Source organism: Olea europaea, chromosome 18, assembly GCF_002742605.1.
Source record: "Olea europaea var. sylvestris chromosome 18, O_europaea_v1, whole genome shotgun sequence".
NCBI lineage: Eukaryota > Viridiplantae > Streptophyta > Magnoliopsida > Lamiales > Oleaceae > Olea > Olea europaea.
In genome coordinates this window covers 23,674,955-23,693,969 of record NC_036254.1, presented here as the reverse complement: position 1 = coordinate 23,693,969, position 19,015 = coordinate 23,674,955, and the positions used below count along the sequence as shown (strand labels likewise).

At 33.0% G+C, this 19,015-nt stretch overlaps 1 protein-coding gene across 1 annotated transcript; it reads left to right on the top strand.

Moving 5' to 3' along the window:
• The first annotated feature begins 560 nt into the window (after positions 1–560).
• On the top strand, positions 561–3,101 carry LOC111367838 (probable flavonol synthase 4). Its single transcript, XM_022988901.1, has 3 exons — positions 561–1,157; positions 1,728–2,085; positions 2,771–3,101. Exons 1-3 carry the CDS (start codon positions 625–627, stop codon positions 2,987–2,989), a joined length of 1,110 nt encoding a protein of 369 aa, XP_022844669.1. The 5' UTR covers positions 561–624; the 3' UTR covers positions 2,990–3,101.
• The last annotated feature ends 15,914 nt before the right edge of the window (positions 3,102–19,015 follow it).

The window sequence follows — 19,015 nt, the reverse complement described above, 5'->3', positions numbered from 1 at the left end:
AAAAAAGTCATTGTAGCGGGTGACCCAAGTTTGATCCCAGCAAACGGGCCATAGTATTTTATTTACATTATTTATTTATTTATTTATATTTTTTTTAAGCTTCTTGGGGTGTTGCAGATTTTTGAAAGTTAATTAGTCAAAGCACCTTAGAATCGGTCCATAAAAGGGTCTCATCAGTTCTACATTTTGTGGGATTTTTCTCACTCAGTCAATATTTGGATCAACGCAATGGAAGTGTCGGGATATTAATATATGCTTTAACTTTTAATTTTAGAATAAATTCTTAATCCCTATTGTGCTATCAACATCGTCACCATTCAACTACTCGACCAAGAATCGAATTTTGCTAGCTAAATTAATCGAACCAGTAAGAGCTGATCCATGTGTAGAGGGGTGTGGGTGATTAATGAAAAGCCTTGCCCATTGTACTGTGTGTAATCAATTTAAATGGCTGAAGAATAATTAGTAACAGTGATGAAAATCTGTAAAGCAAGTATAGAAAAAGTGAAATTGACATGCTGATTCTCCAATTGTTGCACAAAATCCGAACATTTTCATCATTACTGTCTCTCCCTTTTTTTTCTTTATAATTACAGCAAGAGAAAAAAGTTTTGATTAGTAAAAATGGCTACTACGCCGGAATCCTTACCGGAGAATCGGGTAATTGATTTCCGAGCGCCGCCGCCGTCTCCGGTGGCACCTGGTCACCGATCGTCACTCACAAATGATGAAGTTCTAACTGAATTCCTTGAAAATTCACTTAAAGTTCCTGATCTTATTTTACCGGATAGGGTTTTTCCTCGTCAAAAAGCCAGTCAAAATCCTCTGAAACTTGATTTACAGTCACTCGAATCGATTGAAAATGGGGAGGGATTGAAAATTGTAGAGATGATTGCTCGGGTCGGCTGCTTGGAAGTGATTAATCATGGAATTTCAAAGGATTTCATCAAATCGGTTCTGGCTGCCGGTGCCGACATTTTTGGGATCTCGCCTGAGAAGAAGAAAATAGCAGCGAGGTCGCCAGAGAGGTTGTTCGGATTTGAAGAGATTCATGGAGAGGAGGAGGATGAGACGAATGAGGAATTTCTATGGCATCGAGATGAAGCGTTTAAGGCAGAAATGGAGGGAATTTGGCCAATTGGATATTCAAATTTCAGGTAATCAAATCAAAATTCCATTCTAGGATTCATTAGTTATTTTTCAAATTTCAGTTTCGAACATTTTATCTAAATTCTTGATTCATACAGTCAATCTATAGTTCTTATGCTGCTGCCAAGTTTTTCCAAGACCAACTTAGTCATGAGAATATGATCAGACAAATTGATCTTGATCCAAAAAAACTAAAAGTCGTCTATAGAACAGTGTTGAATTCTATTATCAAATTGCTTTACAAATGTACTGTTTAACAATAGCTTGAATCGGTCAAAGATTGTATGACTAAGGTGGGTTGCAAAGAAATTTTTTTGCAACGTACACAATTTTCACAAATCGATTGTAGATCTGACCAGTTCATCGAGCTTGAAAACTCACAAACTGGCTCAATAGCTAGATACCTACCATATTATCGATATGGTCCGGTTCGTGAAGAAATATTTGAAAAGTATGGTATGCATAGATGTTGGAATTTGAACTTATGAGAAAACTTAGACGATTAAATTAATCCATTTAATATGCATTCGACGGAAAGAATCCAATCGAAGAACTAATGACGAATGAAAATTTTACAGTGAGAAAATGGAAAAGCTTTTGCCCAAGATTGAAGAAGTGGCTTCAAGAATTCTACTGTTCCTGCAGAACATCAGTCCAAGAAAATTCTCTGATATAACAACAATGGAAAATCAAGAAATTACAGGATCAATCTGCTACATCTACAAACATTGCAAGAAAATGGACGGTGTTGAATGTGCAGATTCCCTCAAATATGATGTGATCAGAATGTTGATCAAGGGTTCAGAATTCCCTCATGCTCTGTGCTTGCATTTGTGCAGTGGATCCACAGACTTCCATGTTTACTCTAAGAAAGGTTGGGCCTCTTTTCGCCCGGAAGAAGGTACAATTGTAATCACTGTTGGAGATCAACTGCAGGTAAATTTGTTATTAATTGGGATTCGAACAAGATTTTAGCCTTTTTACTTTTTTTATTAAGAGTATTGCTTCTCGTACAGAAGGAAAGTTTACAAAGGCTCATAGAATACACACAATGAGAGGGGGGGGGGGGGTTTGACAATATTTTATTAATATGGGTCCACCTCCATGTGAGTATCTAATGGTTCTGTGAAGGGATATTCTGTACAAATGAAAATTTTCTTTTATTATTGAACTATGATATGATGACTACCATTAATTAATATTTTTTTCTGCAGAAATTCTATTAATATGAACGGCTAGATGCACTTTATGGTACATTATAAGTTGTGTCCGATAACGTGCAGTCATAAACCCCCACACGTAGGACTTAAGCAATCCTACTTTACAAGTTTTATATTCATATTTATTATAAATCCATAGCTTTACGCATTAATGTGTTCACTTTCTTTTTTCAGTCCTCTCTTTTTTGTTAAAAATTATTATAGAGATGGCCCAACTTTTTTGGTGAATCTCTTTTGATGTTATGCGGGTAGAGAAATCGTGACAAGACGTGATAAAATTTTACGAGTTATATTAATTTATTTGCAACCTTTTCTTAATGTGACATGTCGTGCTTACTATCTTTCAATTCATAGAGTCGACCATAATTTTGTTGAAGGAACTTATTCCATTTTTTTTTCAGGCATGGAGTAATGGACAGTATCGACATGTAATTGGGAGGCCAATGTTCAAAGGTGAAGATGAAGACTGCATTTCTATGGCTTTCCTCTATTCTCCTCCAAAAGTTACGAATTCTATCAAAGATGACAAAACCATTTCATTTAGCCAACAAATCGTAATTGCTATAATTTTTACTCTTCTTTACCAATTGTTGCTTCGAATTTATTATATGATATTATAGAGAGTTGAAAATTTCAAAAGTGATAACTAAAAAAGCGTATAGCTTTAATTTTGTTCTCCCTTGTATTAGTGTATGTGATTTTATTTCATAATTTACATCTTACTCTATCTTACTTTGCTTTGAGATCGTAAAATTTATATTGTGTATGGAAATATAAAAAGAACAATAGTTAGATATTGGTTCAAATCCAATTCACGAGGGAAATGAGTACAAATGGTGAAAAAGCCCAAATCACACGATATTAAAACAAGACTTCAAATTATTGCAAACAAAGAAAGTAAATTTGCAAAAAATTAAAAGATCCAATAAAATTGGATGTATGCTCAGTTACACTAAATGGCCCAAAAATGGCAACAAAGGTCACAGTTTGGTTCTGCCAACACAAGAAAGAAGTACAAGTCACTTATCTCTCTAACAATAAACTGCAAATCATTGAAAATCACTCAAGAAACTTCAATATGCCTACAGAAAATATTATTGCAAGAAACATCTCATTCTTACAACCATCACTCGGAATATCACAAATATGAGAGGCTAAAACTAAATCTCTATCTCGAATGAGCATTTTGTGAAAGAAGAGAACCACAGATCAAAACCCTAGCCCTCAATAGAAAAGACGATTTTTTTCTCTCAAACTCAACCCGTCGGAAGAAGAAGAAAATACTAAATTGTCAAACGGCACTGTGTGCCTTTATATCTAATACACCAAAAATGCCAAATGAAGGATCAAGATAAGGACACTTGCCGCCATCTTGTAAAAAACGCTTCCATTAAAAGAGTTGCATTTCCAATAATGTGACTTTAACCAAATTTTGGGAGCACATCATAGATCATAGGTTCGAGCCTCAACAATCTACACCTTACTACCAGAAATTTGGGACCACAAGTGTCGCCAAGAACAATATTAGCAACTTAATTTTCATTTGCTCTAAGTACCTATTTATTCATCACAAAGTATCAGTAGATAATAACTTCAAACAATTACGAAATTTGTTTTAAGTTATTACTTTTGTTCTTATATCAAAAGGATTAAAATGGGTAGAAAACTTATCAATTTTCAAAATTTATTTTGAAATAATATCTCTAATAGAATAATATTTAATGTCTATGTATGTAGTTCTATCATGAAACAAGGGAATTTTACTTAGATGTATGGGACTTTGGTTGTCATAGTACAAAATTGCATTTTCATTAGTAAAACCAAGTTCACTCAACAACCTACTCAACCAAATACCTTCTTTAATAGCAACAATGTATTCCACTTCAGTTGAGGACAAAGCCACAACCTTTTGAAGCTGAGATTTCCAACTAATTACAATATCTCACAGTGTAAGTTGAAATAAGTTGAAGTGGATTACCTATTGTTTCTATCTCTAGTAAAATCTGAATCAGTAAAACCTTTTAAAATTATCCCATCTTTATTCATTTTAAACCAAGTCCAAAATCTAATGTTCCTTTTAGATATCTTAGAAGCCATTTTAAAACATTTCAATGTTCTTCTTCAGGATTACTCACGAATCTACTAAATATGTTAACACTATGAACAAGATTAGGTCTTGTATATACCATTAAGTACATAATAGATCCAATCACATTTGCATATGAAATTCTTGACTTTCTAGCAAATTCTTCATCAGTGTTGGGACAAAACTCAGATGAAAGTTTAAAATGGTTTGAAAGTGGTAATATAATAGGTTTACAATTAAACATGTTAAATTTTTTTATTTTTTTTTCAAGATTTTGACCACATAATCATGTTGACTCAAAAATAGCATATCTTATTCTTTATTCCTAAGAATCTGCATGCCAATGATCTTTTTGGCAGAACCTAGATCCTTCAAACTTTGATTTCATTTATTTATTTATTTGATATCATCAATTTAAGACTTGTTACAACTAGCAACATATCATCAACATAAAACACTAAGTATAGAGAATTTTTACCTCTTTTAACTTTGTAGTAGAGACAAGTATCATAATTGCTTCTTTGAAAACCATGTTTCAAAACAAAGGTGTCAAACATTTTGTACCATTGCCTTGGGGATTATTTCAATCTATAAAAGGATTTCTTTAATAAATAAATAACATTTCAAAATCCCCTTTAACAAAACCAACAGGCTGCGGCATATAAAATTTTCTTCTAAATCCCCATAGAGAAAAAGCATTTTTAATATCTAATTGATCAAATTCCTACTTAAATTAAACAACAAGGGCAAGCATGCATCTGATAGTAGTATATTTAACTACAGGGGAAAATTTTATGTATAGTCAACATCTTCCTTTTGTGTGAACCCTTTAGCTACAAGTCTAGCTTTATACCTTATAATTTTATTTCCCTCTTTACCTTCTTTTATCTTGTAAATCCACTTACAATCAATTAATTTATGTCCTTTAGATCTTCCTATTAATTCCCAAGTTTTATTTTTAAGAAATGAAGACATTTCATCTTCCATGGCATCTTTACAATCAATAGAATCATTGTAGGAGTTAGACTCATTTTCGAATTGATCTTGATGAGTAAACAATGAGACGAAATCATCACAACCAAACCTAGTAGGAGGTCTGATCTGCATTCTCTCTCAATCTCTTGTGAGTTGGTATTCATCAAAAGGAAGGGTTGCAAGATCAGATTGAATATTAAATTCAATTTCTTTGTTATTTTCATCTTCATTTAAAGTAACATTTTCATCAAGATCAGGTTCACTGATTTCATGCATAGAAGTTTCTCTTTCATTTTGAGTTGACTCACCTCAGTTTGAACATCTTTCTCAATCAAGTTATTTTCTTTTCCTTCCAGAAATGGAATAATAGATTCACTCAAAGTGACATCTCTTATAATAATTACCCTATAGCCTTTTTCACTTTGAACCCACAGTCTATAGCCTTTAACATTTTTACCATAATCTAAGAAAACGCATTTAAGTGATCTAGGTTTTAATTTTCTAATATTTTGATGAACATATACAACACAGTCAAACACTTTCAAGTGAGAATAGCTAACTGGACTTTTAGACCAGATAAATTCAGGAACATCAAAATTCAAAGCACTGGTAGGGGTTCTATTCACAAGATATACAACAATTTTTACAGCTTCTCTCCAAAACAATTTAGGTAAACTAAAACTTAAAAGCATGCATCTTGCCTTGTTTAATAAAATTCTATTCATTCTTTCAACTATACCATTTTGCTAAAGTGTATAGGTAATAGTTCTATATCTTAATATGTCATGCTCTTTGCAAAAATTATTTAATTAATAATTACAAAATTCCAAACAATTGTCAGTCCTCAGAATTTTCATCTTATGATCAGTTTAGTTTTCAATTTGTGTTTTTCAATCTTCGAAAACACAGAAATTTTCATGTTTTGATTTTAATAAAAAAAATCCAGATTTTTCTATAGAAATCATCAATGATCAGAAAATGATATTTAAAACTAGTTAAGGTACACATAGAAGCAGGACCCCATAGACCAGCATGCAAATATTCAAGTATTTGTTTGGATTTATGAATTTCAGGTAAGAAAGGTGACTTGCTTGCCAATTACACATTGTTCACAAGAACCAATATCACCAAAATTTTGATTTCTAAAAACTCCTTTATTTTGTAAAGATTTTAGACCTTTCTTACCAATGTGGGTTAGTTTTTCATGCCATAATTTTACTTTAATTTTGCCAAAGTAAAATTTTCTGACAAAACAATCGCAGTCAAACCAAGTAAAGGTTTAGCTTTCAAAAAATAGAGACAATACCTCTTAGGAGTGTTAATGATCAAATCAATACCCCTAAGAATCTTAATGTGTCCTTAATCTAATTTTATGTCAAACTCCATTGAAAGCCCAAGAACAACTAACCAAGAGGGGGGTGAATTGGTTATTTGATACTTTTTCGAAAATAAATGCAAATATAGGCAAATAACAATGAATGAACAAGATAACACAAAAACAATAAAAGGAAGGGAAAAGAAAGTGCAAACGATGTAATAAGGAAGTTCGATCCAATCACGATCTACGTCCCCCGTTACCAAGCTCTTCGTCGCGAGCAATGCCTTTTTCACTATCTTTGATTGACTTGTGGTACAATTCAATCCTTACAATGCTTCCGGTGACTTACAACTAAGGAGCACCGATCCTTTTACACATTGAGCTTTTCGGGACCTCAACACGACCCACAATTCAATGAACAAGAGAATCAAGGTTACACTTGAAAAGCTTATCTCTTAACGAATGATATGAATACAACGAAGTATTAAGAGAGAAGTAGGCGCAACACCTCAATAAATCACAAAGAATATAGCTCAAGTGTTGTGCGAAAGACTTTTATCGAGATATATGATTTTTTACAAAGTTGCTTACTCAAAAGGTTTTTCAACAAATAAATATTTTGACCTCTTAAAAATTGAGAAATAAGGTAGATAAGATTAATAAATAACTCTCTTTAATGCTCTAAAAATCTCACTTTAAGGAGGTAAAAAGAAAGGTATTTATAGCCATCAATCAGGAGATCCGGACACGTGATTTGGACATCCTCTTGGTATCCGGACGTATAACTAGCCCTTTGTCAAACGGTTAAAAATTTTTACCATTGGACATCTCATCCGGACGTCTGGAAGACCCTATCCGGACGTCCGAATGGCTTTTTTATTTTTTCCATTTCTTGAAGAAAGTTTTTTTTAAAATATTTTAACGGTTTTCTTATATATTTTTTTATAGATAAGTAATTTCATAAAAGTTTGATTGTGAAAATTAAATTACTTATCTTTTTGAAAAATAATTTTTATACAAGTAAGGTTTGTTATGATAATTCCCGTGCATGAAGGTTTTTTGAGCTATGATCGATGTGAAATATTAAAGTGTTTTACCTTTACACTTGAGTATACAAATGCATCTATAGTTAATGTCTTCAATTTCTTCATCCAATGCAATTTGGTGTGTGAGAGCTCGATTTTTATTTCCTTGTTCGTAAATCTTGTGTGTATATCGTTTTGCACCAAGGTTGTATGATTCTCGAACTAAATCTTTCGTGTCATAAATTTGCAATAATCACTGTCAATCACTTAAATTCAATTTGTTAGAATCAAACGCAATTTGTTTGTAATAATCAAAACAAGAAGTCAACCATTAGGTCAACAATTTCCCCCTTTTTGATTATGACAAAACAAGATGATTTTTGCAAAATAAATATTGAACAAATTGAATCAGCATTAAATAATCAAGAGCATGATTTGTATATTGCAAGTAATATTCCCCCTGTCAATATGCATATATCTTTTTATAACATTCCCCCTTACTATATTGCATAATCATCTGCTCATTTTTTTCCCCCTTTTGGCATAAGCAAAAAGATAGAACAAGTCAAATAGCATGAAGGAAAAACTTAGGAACTTAACCATGCAAAAGATAAAATAGCAATAGATAACGGCTAACATGATAATAATAGTAGACAAGAAAGTAAACTAAGGGGCTGGAGGTGGGGGTGGAGGAGGAAACCTAGCATAAAAGTCAGTGAAGAATGCAGCCTGCTGAGCCTGCATCTCAGCCTGTCGCTGATACATCTCAATATGTCGCTGCTGCATGTCAAGCTGTTGCTGCTGCATCTCGAGCTGTCGGTCCTGGATAGATATCTGTTGAGCCTGCATCTGGAGAAGTAGACTACCCATACTGTTGACCAATGAGGTAAGAGAATCAATCCGCCTATGGTGAAGATTATAGTGCTCCTTAGTAACTGTGGAACGCTCACGAGTATGAGGCACACTTGAGCCTAGAATGTCAGATACTGGACCAGGAACTTTAGGTACTTCGTCGTCTGATTCAGCCTCATCTTCAAACGGAAGAGTGGATGGACCGAAGGTAGGATCGAACCCTTTCGTATGAGCTACCCATTGCTCGTGTTCCTTTACTATCTTCATTCGTTTTAAGGTTTGAATGTTAATAGTATCGGTAGGGCGTAATTTTATAAAATCTTCACCGTTCAATGAAACGTTAAAGTGTTCAAAGATTTTTGTGAGAAGCATCCCGTAAGGTAAAGCTTTAGTGTGTCGTGATGCGTGCACAAGTTTCATAAGACCAAGTGCAATAGTGGGAAAATCAAGTTTACGCCCGACTAAAAAAGAGTCCAAAATAAAGAGATCGAAGTGATTAACTTCGTCCCGATGACCTTTGCGGGGAAAAATAACATGCGCAATTATATTTTGTAAAACTTTGCAAGGAAGAGTTAATTGATATGCACTTAATTTTGTGATATTTTCAAAAACTTTCCCCGTGACTTGACAACATGCATCGGAAGGATCATAACCATCCACCATTGGGGGGGACTTATGTAAAAATACTTCCAAATCACAAGGTTCAAGATTAAGAATAGTACGAATTAGGGCTTTTGAAATTGTAAAGCGAACATTATTAACAAAGCATGTGATCTCGTCGGAACGTGGTGAAAATTGCATTTTTTTATAAAATTCTTTCATTAGACGTGGATAAGAATGTTCTTCCATTGTAGCTACATTTACCTGTCCCATTCATTCAAAACATTCCTCAATATGAAATGCGGGAGCTTCAATAGTAAAATCCATAAAATCAACATTCTTACCGATTAAAATGGGCGACTTTTCAAAAGGGTTCGGTTGCACCTCCGGCTCCGAATCCATTTCATGGTCCGATGGTGAAGGAGGTCGTTGCACACTTTTTCTTCCCTGTTTTCTACGACTGGAACCCGACATAGTAGATAAATGGGTGAGATTTCCACAATTTTAAAAAAAAATCACAAAATCCCAAACGAGTGATTTCTAGGGCACGCTCAAAAGGATGATTTTGCTATGAAAAATCAAGCTATTAGTGGAGGAGAGTAATGGTATATGAAATGCTTGAGTTATTATGTGGGATTTGCAAGAAAATTTTCAAGATCAAAGAGGAATTCAAGATGAGAGTCAAAGGCGATTTTGGAAAGTAAATTTTCGATTTTTGGGTGAAAAGTGGTGTTAATCGGTCGGGTTTTGTCGAGTAATAGAGGAAATGAACAATATTTGAACAAAAAAGGTTCAAAAGTGTGGATTTGCAAAAAAAATGGCGAAGAAGATGGAGAGAAATAGAAGATGAAAGAGATGGAGGCATGGTTTAAAAACTGGATTGCGATGTTCCGGACGTCCGTGTCATAATCCGAATGTCCGGATGAGAAAATTTTGAAATTTAATGGAACACTCTGTCAATCTGGACAGTATAGTCCGAACAAGTTTGGCTCGTCCGGATAATTTCTTTTTTAATGGTTTTGAGAAAGGAAAATGAAAAACATGCAAGAGAAATTTAAAACATTCTATCACTCAATTTATTTCATTTTCTTCAAGAATTCCTAAACCTCTTCGAATGAAGGAAAAACGGTCATGCGCAAGAGGTTCTGTAAGAATATCAACCAATTGGTCTTCGGTCTTTATAAATTCTAATTCAATATCTCATTTTTGTGTATGATCACAAAGAAAATGATGTCGAATCTCGATATGCTTAGTTCGTGATTGTAAAACGAGATTTTTAGATAAATTTATAACACTAGTATTATCACATAAAATGGGTATACGATCGTAAGTCAAATGATAATCACATAAAATTTGTTTCATCCAAAGTGTTTGAGCACAGCAACTAGCGGCCGAGATATATTCGGCCTCGACGGTGGATAGTGCAACGAAATTTTGTTTCTTACTAGACCAAGACACGAGTGCAAAGCCTAAAAAGTGACAATTTCCGCTAGTGCTTTACGATCAACATTACATCCGGCCCAACCGGCATCCGAATAATTAATTAAGTCAATTTGAGTGCCTTTTGGATACCAAAGTCCTAAAGTTCCGTACCACTTAGATAACGAAAAATTCTTTTCACGGCACTTAAGTGTAATTCTTTAGGATTAGATTGAAAGCGAGCACATAGACAAAAACTAAACATAATATCGGGCCTGCTAGTAGTTAAATAAAGAAGAGATCCGATCATACCTCGATATTTTGTGACGTCCACGGATGTACCTTGCTCATCCTTATCAAGCTTTAGAAATGTGCTCATTGGTGTGTTCATAGGCTTAATATCATGCATGTCAAATTTCTTAAGCATGTCTAATATATATTTATTTTGATTTATGAAAATTCCTTCTTTCATTTGTTTAATTTGAAGACCAAGAATTTTTTTTTAACTCACCTATCATGCTCATTTCAAATTATTTACTCATGCATTTTGAAAATTCCTCACAAAGATGTATATTTGTAGCGCCAAAAATAATATCGTCAACATAAATTTGAATAATGAGCATATCATCTTTATGAGTTTTTATAAAAAGTGTAGTATCCGCTTTTCCAATTGAAAAGCCATTTGAGAGAAGAAATTTGCTCAACCGTTCGTACCAAGCTCTAAGAGCTTGTTTCAAACCGTAAAGAGCTTTTTAAAGTTTAAGTACATGATCCGGATATTTGTGATCTTTAAAATTGGGAGGTTGCTCAACAAAAACTTCTTTTTGAATGAAATCATTTAAAAAAGTACTTTTAACATCCATTTGATAAAGTGTAAAATCTTTATAACATGCAAATGCAAGAAGTATACAGATGGATTCTAATCTTGCAATGGGTGCAAATATTTCTTCAAAATCGATACCTTCTTCTTGATTGTAACCTTGGGCCGCTAATCTAGCCTTGTTACACACAATTATTCCATTTTCATCTCTTTTATTTCCAAAAACCCATTTTGTTTCAATAACGGTTTGATTGTTTGGTCTAGCGGCTAAGTCCCAAACATGGTTTCTTTCAAATTGATTTAATTCTTCTTGCATCGCTAGAATCCAAAACTCATCAAACTCGACTTCTTTGAAATTCTTAGGTTCGATTTGAGAAATAAATGCACAACTACCAAAGTGATTTTTGTAAGAAGTTCTACCAGTGATACCTTTTGATGGATCACCAATTATTAGCTCTTTGGGATGAGATGGAACAAACCTCCATTCTTTTGGTAACAAGGGATCATTTTGTTCTCTGGTTTGTCTTTCTTTCATTTTTTTGAGCATTTGACTTTTCTATGTCTCAATTTGGTACCTCCTTATTTTGGTCTTGAATTTTCATTTGTTCGAAAGGAGCTTCCAAACCTACATCGTCATCACTACCTTTCTCTAGATCCAATGAATTTGTTTCATCAAAGATAACATGCATGGATTCTTCAACGACTAGAGTTTGTTTATTAAAAACTCTATATGCTTTGTTAGTTGATGAATATCCTAAGAAAATTCCAATATCGGATTTGGAGTCGAATTTTCCCAAATTGTCTTTTGTATTCAAAATAAAATATTTACATCCAAAAACTTTGAAATAACTAATATTTGGTATTCTATTTTTCCAAAGTTCGTAAGGAGTTTTAGTTTTCCTTTTGCTTACCAATACTCTATTGATAATGTAACAAGCGGTATTAACGGCTTCGGCCCAAAAATATTTAGGCCAATTATTTTCATTTAACATAGTTCGAGTCATTTCTTGCAATGTACGATTCTTCCTTTCTAGTACACCATTTTGTTGAGGTGTTCTAGGAGCCGAAAAATTATGTTCATATCCATGTTCTTTACAAAAATCATCAAACCCAACATTATCAAATTCTCCACCATGGTCACTTCTAATGGTTGAAATAGAACAACCTTTTTTTATTTTCAACTTTCTTACAAAAATATTTAAAAGTTTTCAAAGGTTCTTCTTTTAAATTTAAAAATATAACCCAAGTAAATCTTGAGAATTCATCGATAATAACAAAAGCATAATGTTTACCTCCCAAGCTAGCCGTCCTAGAAGGTCCAAAAAGATTCATATGGAGAAGTTGTAATGGTTTTGTGGTTGAAGTACAAAGTTTTGGTTTGAAAGAACTTTTTACTTGTTTTCCAAATTGACAAGCATCACAAATTTTGTCTTTTTCAAATTTCAAATTTGGTAAATCTTTTACAAAACAATTTTTTGAAATTTTTGAAAGAAGATCCATATTTACATGCCGAAGTCTTCTATGCCATAACCATGATTCTTCTTTGAAGCTAAGTAAACATTTTTCATTATTTTCCAATTCAATATTTATAATATAAACATCTTTACTTCGGCTTCCTATAAAATCACCTCTTTCGATGTAGCATCCTTAATAAGGCATTTGGAAGAATCGAATTTTATGTTATAACCTTTATCACATAATTGACTAATGTTTAGTAAATTATGTTTAAGATTATCAACAAGTAGAACATTTTCGATAGAGGGAGATGAGTGGTTACCAATGTTTCCAATGCCGATAATTTTTCCTTTGGCATTATCTCCAAATGTCACATGAGCTCCATCTTTCTCTTGAGAGTTTGATAATAATGATCGGTTTTTGGTCATGCTTTGAGCATCCACTGTCCAAGAATCATTTGCTCTTTGGTACCTACAAAGACAAATTAGGTTTTGACTTTTGGTACCCATACAAATTTGGGTCCTTGATAGTTAGTTTTTGTGGATTCTTGCATCCACTTGTATTTGTTCTCAAAAGATAATTTCTTTTTGGTAGCACAATTAAGAGCAATATGTCCACTTTTATTACAAAAGCTACATGAAATATTTGAAGCTTTAACGAACATATTTTTGAGTGATTTTTGTTTTAGAGAAGGTTTGTATCCAATTCCCCCTTTATCAAAGACGCACTTTTGATTACCAAGCATCATATCAAAATTTTTCTTACCTTCGGTAAATTTATGAATAATTTTGTTAAATCATTAATTTTCTCTTTTAGAGAAGTGTTTTCTTTTATCAAGAGATTTTGATCAACATTTTCTTTTTGCTTTTCCGAAATCTTCTTAATCTCTTCTTTTAAAATAGAAATTTTCTTTTTAAGAATATCATGATTCAAAGTAAGTTTTTCAAAATTTTCAAACATTTCATCATATGAATTTGAAAGTTCATCATAAGAACATATCTCATCTTCGATTGCCATGAAGCACATATTTGTCACTTCATTATCATTCCCATTTTGTTCTTCATCATCGCTATCATCCCATGTGGCTTGGAGTGACTTTTTCTTGAAATTCTTCTTTTTGTTGGGACATTCGATTCTCTTGTGACCCGACTTGTCACAATCATAGCAAACAATCTTTTTGTTCCTATCTTCCCATTTTTCTTCTTTCTTTTGGAAGCTTCGATTATTACGAAAACATCTCCATTTTTTTACAAGAAGGACCAAATCATCAAGTTCTTCATCGCTCATACTTTCATTTGATGTTCCTTCTTCAGTTGCCGATTTTAATGCAATTTGTCGTTTAGGAGGCTCCCTCCTTTGATTCCTTCTTACTTTTTCTCATTTTCTCCTTAACCTCGATATTATTTAACTTATAGGTCATTAGTGTGCCGTAGAGTTCTTCCAAATGATATGCATTTACATCCTTAGTATTCTCGATCAACATCCTCAATAGACTTCATTTCTCCGATAAGGACCTAAGCATTTTACTACAAGTTCACCGTTAGTAAATTTACGATCAAAACCTTTAAGACCATTTACAATGTCGGTAAAACGAGTAATCATGTCAACAATGGGCTCATTTTGTTTCATAAAGAAATTTTCAAATTCTTTAACTAGCATATTTATCTTTGTTTCCTTAACTCTACTTGTGCCAACATGAGTAACTTCAAGAGCATGCCAAATGTCAAATGTCGAATCACATGTACTAATTCGATTAAATTCATTTCCATCAAGTGCACAATAAAGTAAATTTTTACCCTTGGCATTTAGTGATAGTTTTCTCTTATCTTCATCATCATATTTTTCTCTAGATTTGGGAAGAGTTTGGTCCGGTCTACCGTCTACTTTAATAGTCTTAGTGGGAGCATATGGACCATATTCTATAACTTCCGAAATATTATAATCAATAGATTGAACATATATCATCATATGAGCCTTCCAATAGTTATAATGTGTACCATCAAAGAAGGGAGGCTGGTTTGTAGAGCGCCCCTCAACATTTTGAAAAACATGGTTAGCCATTACTCAAGATTGTAGAATCTTAAAAAAAAAAGAGTACCAAGCTCTGATACCAATTGAAAGTCCAAGAACAACTAACCAAGAGGGGGGTGAATTGGTTATTTGATACTTTTTCGAAAATAAATGCAAACATAGGCAAATAACAATGAATGAACAAGATAACACAAAAACAATAAACGGAAGGGAAAAGAGAGTGCAAACGATGTAATAAGAAAGTTCGATCCAATCACGATCTACGTCCCCCGTTACCAAGCTCTTCGTCACGAGCAATGCCTTTTTCACTATCTTTGATTAACTTGTGGTGCAATCCAATCCTTACAATGCTTTTGGTGACTTACAACTAAGGAGCACCGATCCTTTTACACGTTGAGCTTTCCAAGACCTCAACACGACTCACAATTCAATGAACAAGAGAATCAAGGTTATACTAGAAAATCTTATCTCTTAACAAATGATATGAATACAAGGAAGTATTAAGAGAGAAGTAGGCGCAACACCTCAATAAATCACAAAGAATATAGCTCAAGTGTTGTGCGAAAGACTTTTATCGAGATATATGATTTTTTACAAAGTTACTTACTCAAAAGGTTTTTCAACAAATAAATATTTTGACCTCTTAAAGATTGAGAAATAAGGTAGATAAGATTAATAAGTAACTCTCTTTAATGCTCTAAAAATCTCACTTTAAGGAGGTAAAAAGAAAGGTATTTATAGCCATCAATCAGGAGATCCGGACACGTGATTCGGACGTCCTCTTGGTATCCGGACGTGTAACTAGCCGTTTGTCAAACGGTTAAAAAATTTTACCGTTGGACATCTCATCCGGACGTCCAGATGGCCTTTTTATTTTTTCCATTTCTTAAAGAAAGTTTCTTTAAAATATTTTAACGATTTTCTTATATACTTTTTATAGATAAGTAATTTCATAAAGGTTTGATTGTGAAAATTAAATTACTTATCTTTTTGAAAAATAATTTTTATGCAAGTAAGGTTTGTTATAATAATTCCCGTGCATGAAGGTTGTTTAAGCTATGATCGATGCGAAATATTAAAATGTTTTACATTTACACTTGAGTATACAAATGCTTAGCTAATGTCTTCAATTTCTTCATCCAATGCAATTTGGTGTGTGAGAGCTCGATTTTCATTTTCTTGTTCGTAAATCTTGTGTGTATATCGTTTCGCACCAAGGTTGCATGATTCTCGAACTAAATCTTTCGTGTCATAAATTTGCAATAATCACTGTCAATCACTTAAATTCAATTTGTTAGAATTAAACGCAATTTGTTTGTAATAATCAAAACAAGAAGTCAACCATTAGGTCAACATCCATGTCATTTAACATGCCTAGAGACACAAGATTCCTCTTTAAATTTGGAACATATCTAGTTCCTTTCAAAAATAGTACATTACCATTTTTATGGAATAGGGCCATTTTTATGTAATAGTTTTACAATCCCTATTCCATTTACTTTACAGGTCATGTTATTTCCCATTATTACTTGCCCTTCTGTAATTTTTTTCAAATTCAAGAAAGTAGTTTTTATTTGGGCACATATCAAAAGAACAACCTAAATCAAGTATCCATCCATCACTTAGTTTCCTTTTAATATTAACAAGGACCATCCCATCTTCAATCTTTTCCTTATTACAAACTAAAGCAACATTCTTATCATCAAATTTCTTTCCTTTTGATTCATTTTTCTTATTGTAAAAATCTTTAATAAAATGACCCATTTTTTCCACAATAATAGCACTTCTTGCCTTTTGCCTCATTTTTGAATTTATTTTCATCACTCCACTTATTCTTGTTTTCATTTTGAGCCTTTGAGTGAAAATTAGGTTTACTAAATCATTTTCCATTAACTAACAAATTATCTTCACTGTGACTTTCTATTGATTCAAATTTAATCTCAAGAGCCTTATTTCTCAAAGCATTAATGATTTCATCATTAGTGATTTCTGCCATACCATATTCTAAAACAATCTTAATGTCGCTATATCTGTCACTAATGGAGTTTAATAGGACTACAGCCACCTGATCTTTTGAAAGTTTTTCATCACAGTTGACTAAGTCTTTGGTCAATTTTGTAAACCTATTCAAATTATCATCCAAGTCAACTGAAGAGCTCATTTTGAAAGAAAAGAAATTCTTTGACAAATAGCACTTATTTAAAATAGTCTTAGTCACATATTTAGCATGAAGTTTGATCCAAAATTCAGAAGCAGTCTTGGTTTCACTAATAGTCCTTATCACATTGTCAGATAGGTATAAGAAAATAGTACTCCGGGCAACCTTTTCGAGTTCAACCTTTTTTGTAGGAAGTAAGATCACGGGCCAATTATTTTCTAAAGCCCTAACATATTTCATTTGCATTAAAATAGCTTTCAACTTTTGATTCCACATATTAAAATCACCTTTCCCATCAAATTGTGCAAGTTCAAACTTAGCAAATGTTGTTTTGTTATTAAGAATGACGCAAAAAATAGGAGTCAAAGAATCAATATGGCACAAATGGAGACTCACCAAAGAATTTTCAATCATAAATCATAGTAGTACACTTAGTTGTACAAGATTTTTCAAGTTTCAATGACAATCAAAGAACATGCAGAGCAGACACAGATAAAGAACTTGATATAAGAGATCACAAGTCTATGTTTTAAAGATTTCTTCTGCAAGATCCTCTAGATACATATTCGTACTAGATTGATCTCAAATTTCTAAGGCCTCGTTGGAGCCTGTGGACAAAGATTGGTCTTTAGGGGATTTCAGTGTAATGTAAATCAAGGGAAAAATTAAGAAATCCTAATTTTGAGAATGAACATTACAAAAATCAAAGGATTTCACCAAACGAGTTTATAAAAGCTCGATTTCTTTAGGTTTTGCTTGACAACAATTCCAAAAAAATTTAGATCTACAATAGATCTATCTCTTTCTACAAAAATCCAAGTATTTTGTTCTCATTCCAGGCTTTGATACCTCTGAAAAAGTCCAAATCACACAATATTAAAACTAGATTTCAAATTATCGCAAACAACGAAAGTTAACTTGTAGAAAACTAAAAGATTTAACATAAGAGATTTTTTTCGACCTGAGCTCCGAAAGTTCGTCAACCAGATCAACGTCTTTGAGCATCCAATAAAATTGGATGTATGCTCGATTGCACTAAATAACCCAAAAATTGCAACAAAAGAGAAGTACAATTCACTTATAATAAACTGCAGTTCGCCAAAGAATTGCTCAAGAAACTTCAACATGGCTACTGAAACTATTATTGCAAGAAGCCTCTCATTCTGACAGTCATCACTCAAAATATTACAAATATCAGAGGCTAAATCTAGATCTCAATCTCAAATGAGTATTTCAAGAGAGAAGATAACAACTGATAAAAAACCTAGCCCTCAACAGAAAAGGCGATTTTTCATTCAAACCAAACCATCAGAAGAAGAAAAGGTTGAAGTGCCAAGTGAAACGACACTATGTGCCTTTATATCTAATACACTAAATATGCCAAATGAAGGGTCAAGATAAAGAAACAAGCCATCCTGTAATAAACGCTTCCGTTAAAAGAGTTGCATTTCTAGTAATGCGACTTTAACCAAATTTTGGGAGCACGTCATAGATCACAAGTTCGAGTCTCAACAAATGGCTTAAAAGTAACAACGTAAAGATAAGCCCATCATGAAATATATCATTTGTATATAAAATATCACTCCCACATCTACCAATTCACACATATTAGCTACAAAATATCATAGAACCTGTCTTCTCATTCATGAATTTCACCTAAATGAGATCAAAGCTATAATAAAATTGGACTAAAAATTATACGTTGTAGATTGTTTCAGTTTAGATCTAAACCTTAGAGATTGGGTACCATTTAAAACACGCCATAGTTGGGCTTTCTCGGGATTTCAGGCATATCTATTAGACAAAGAAAGAGGTTGACAATAGAAGTCGAATTTGTAGTAAATTCCTTGATCATATTTAAGGACGAGCCAACTTCAGGGCTTGATGCAAGGGCAGCAGTTATTGCA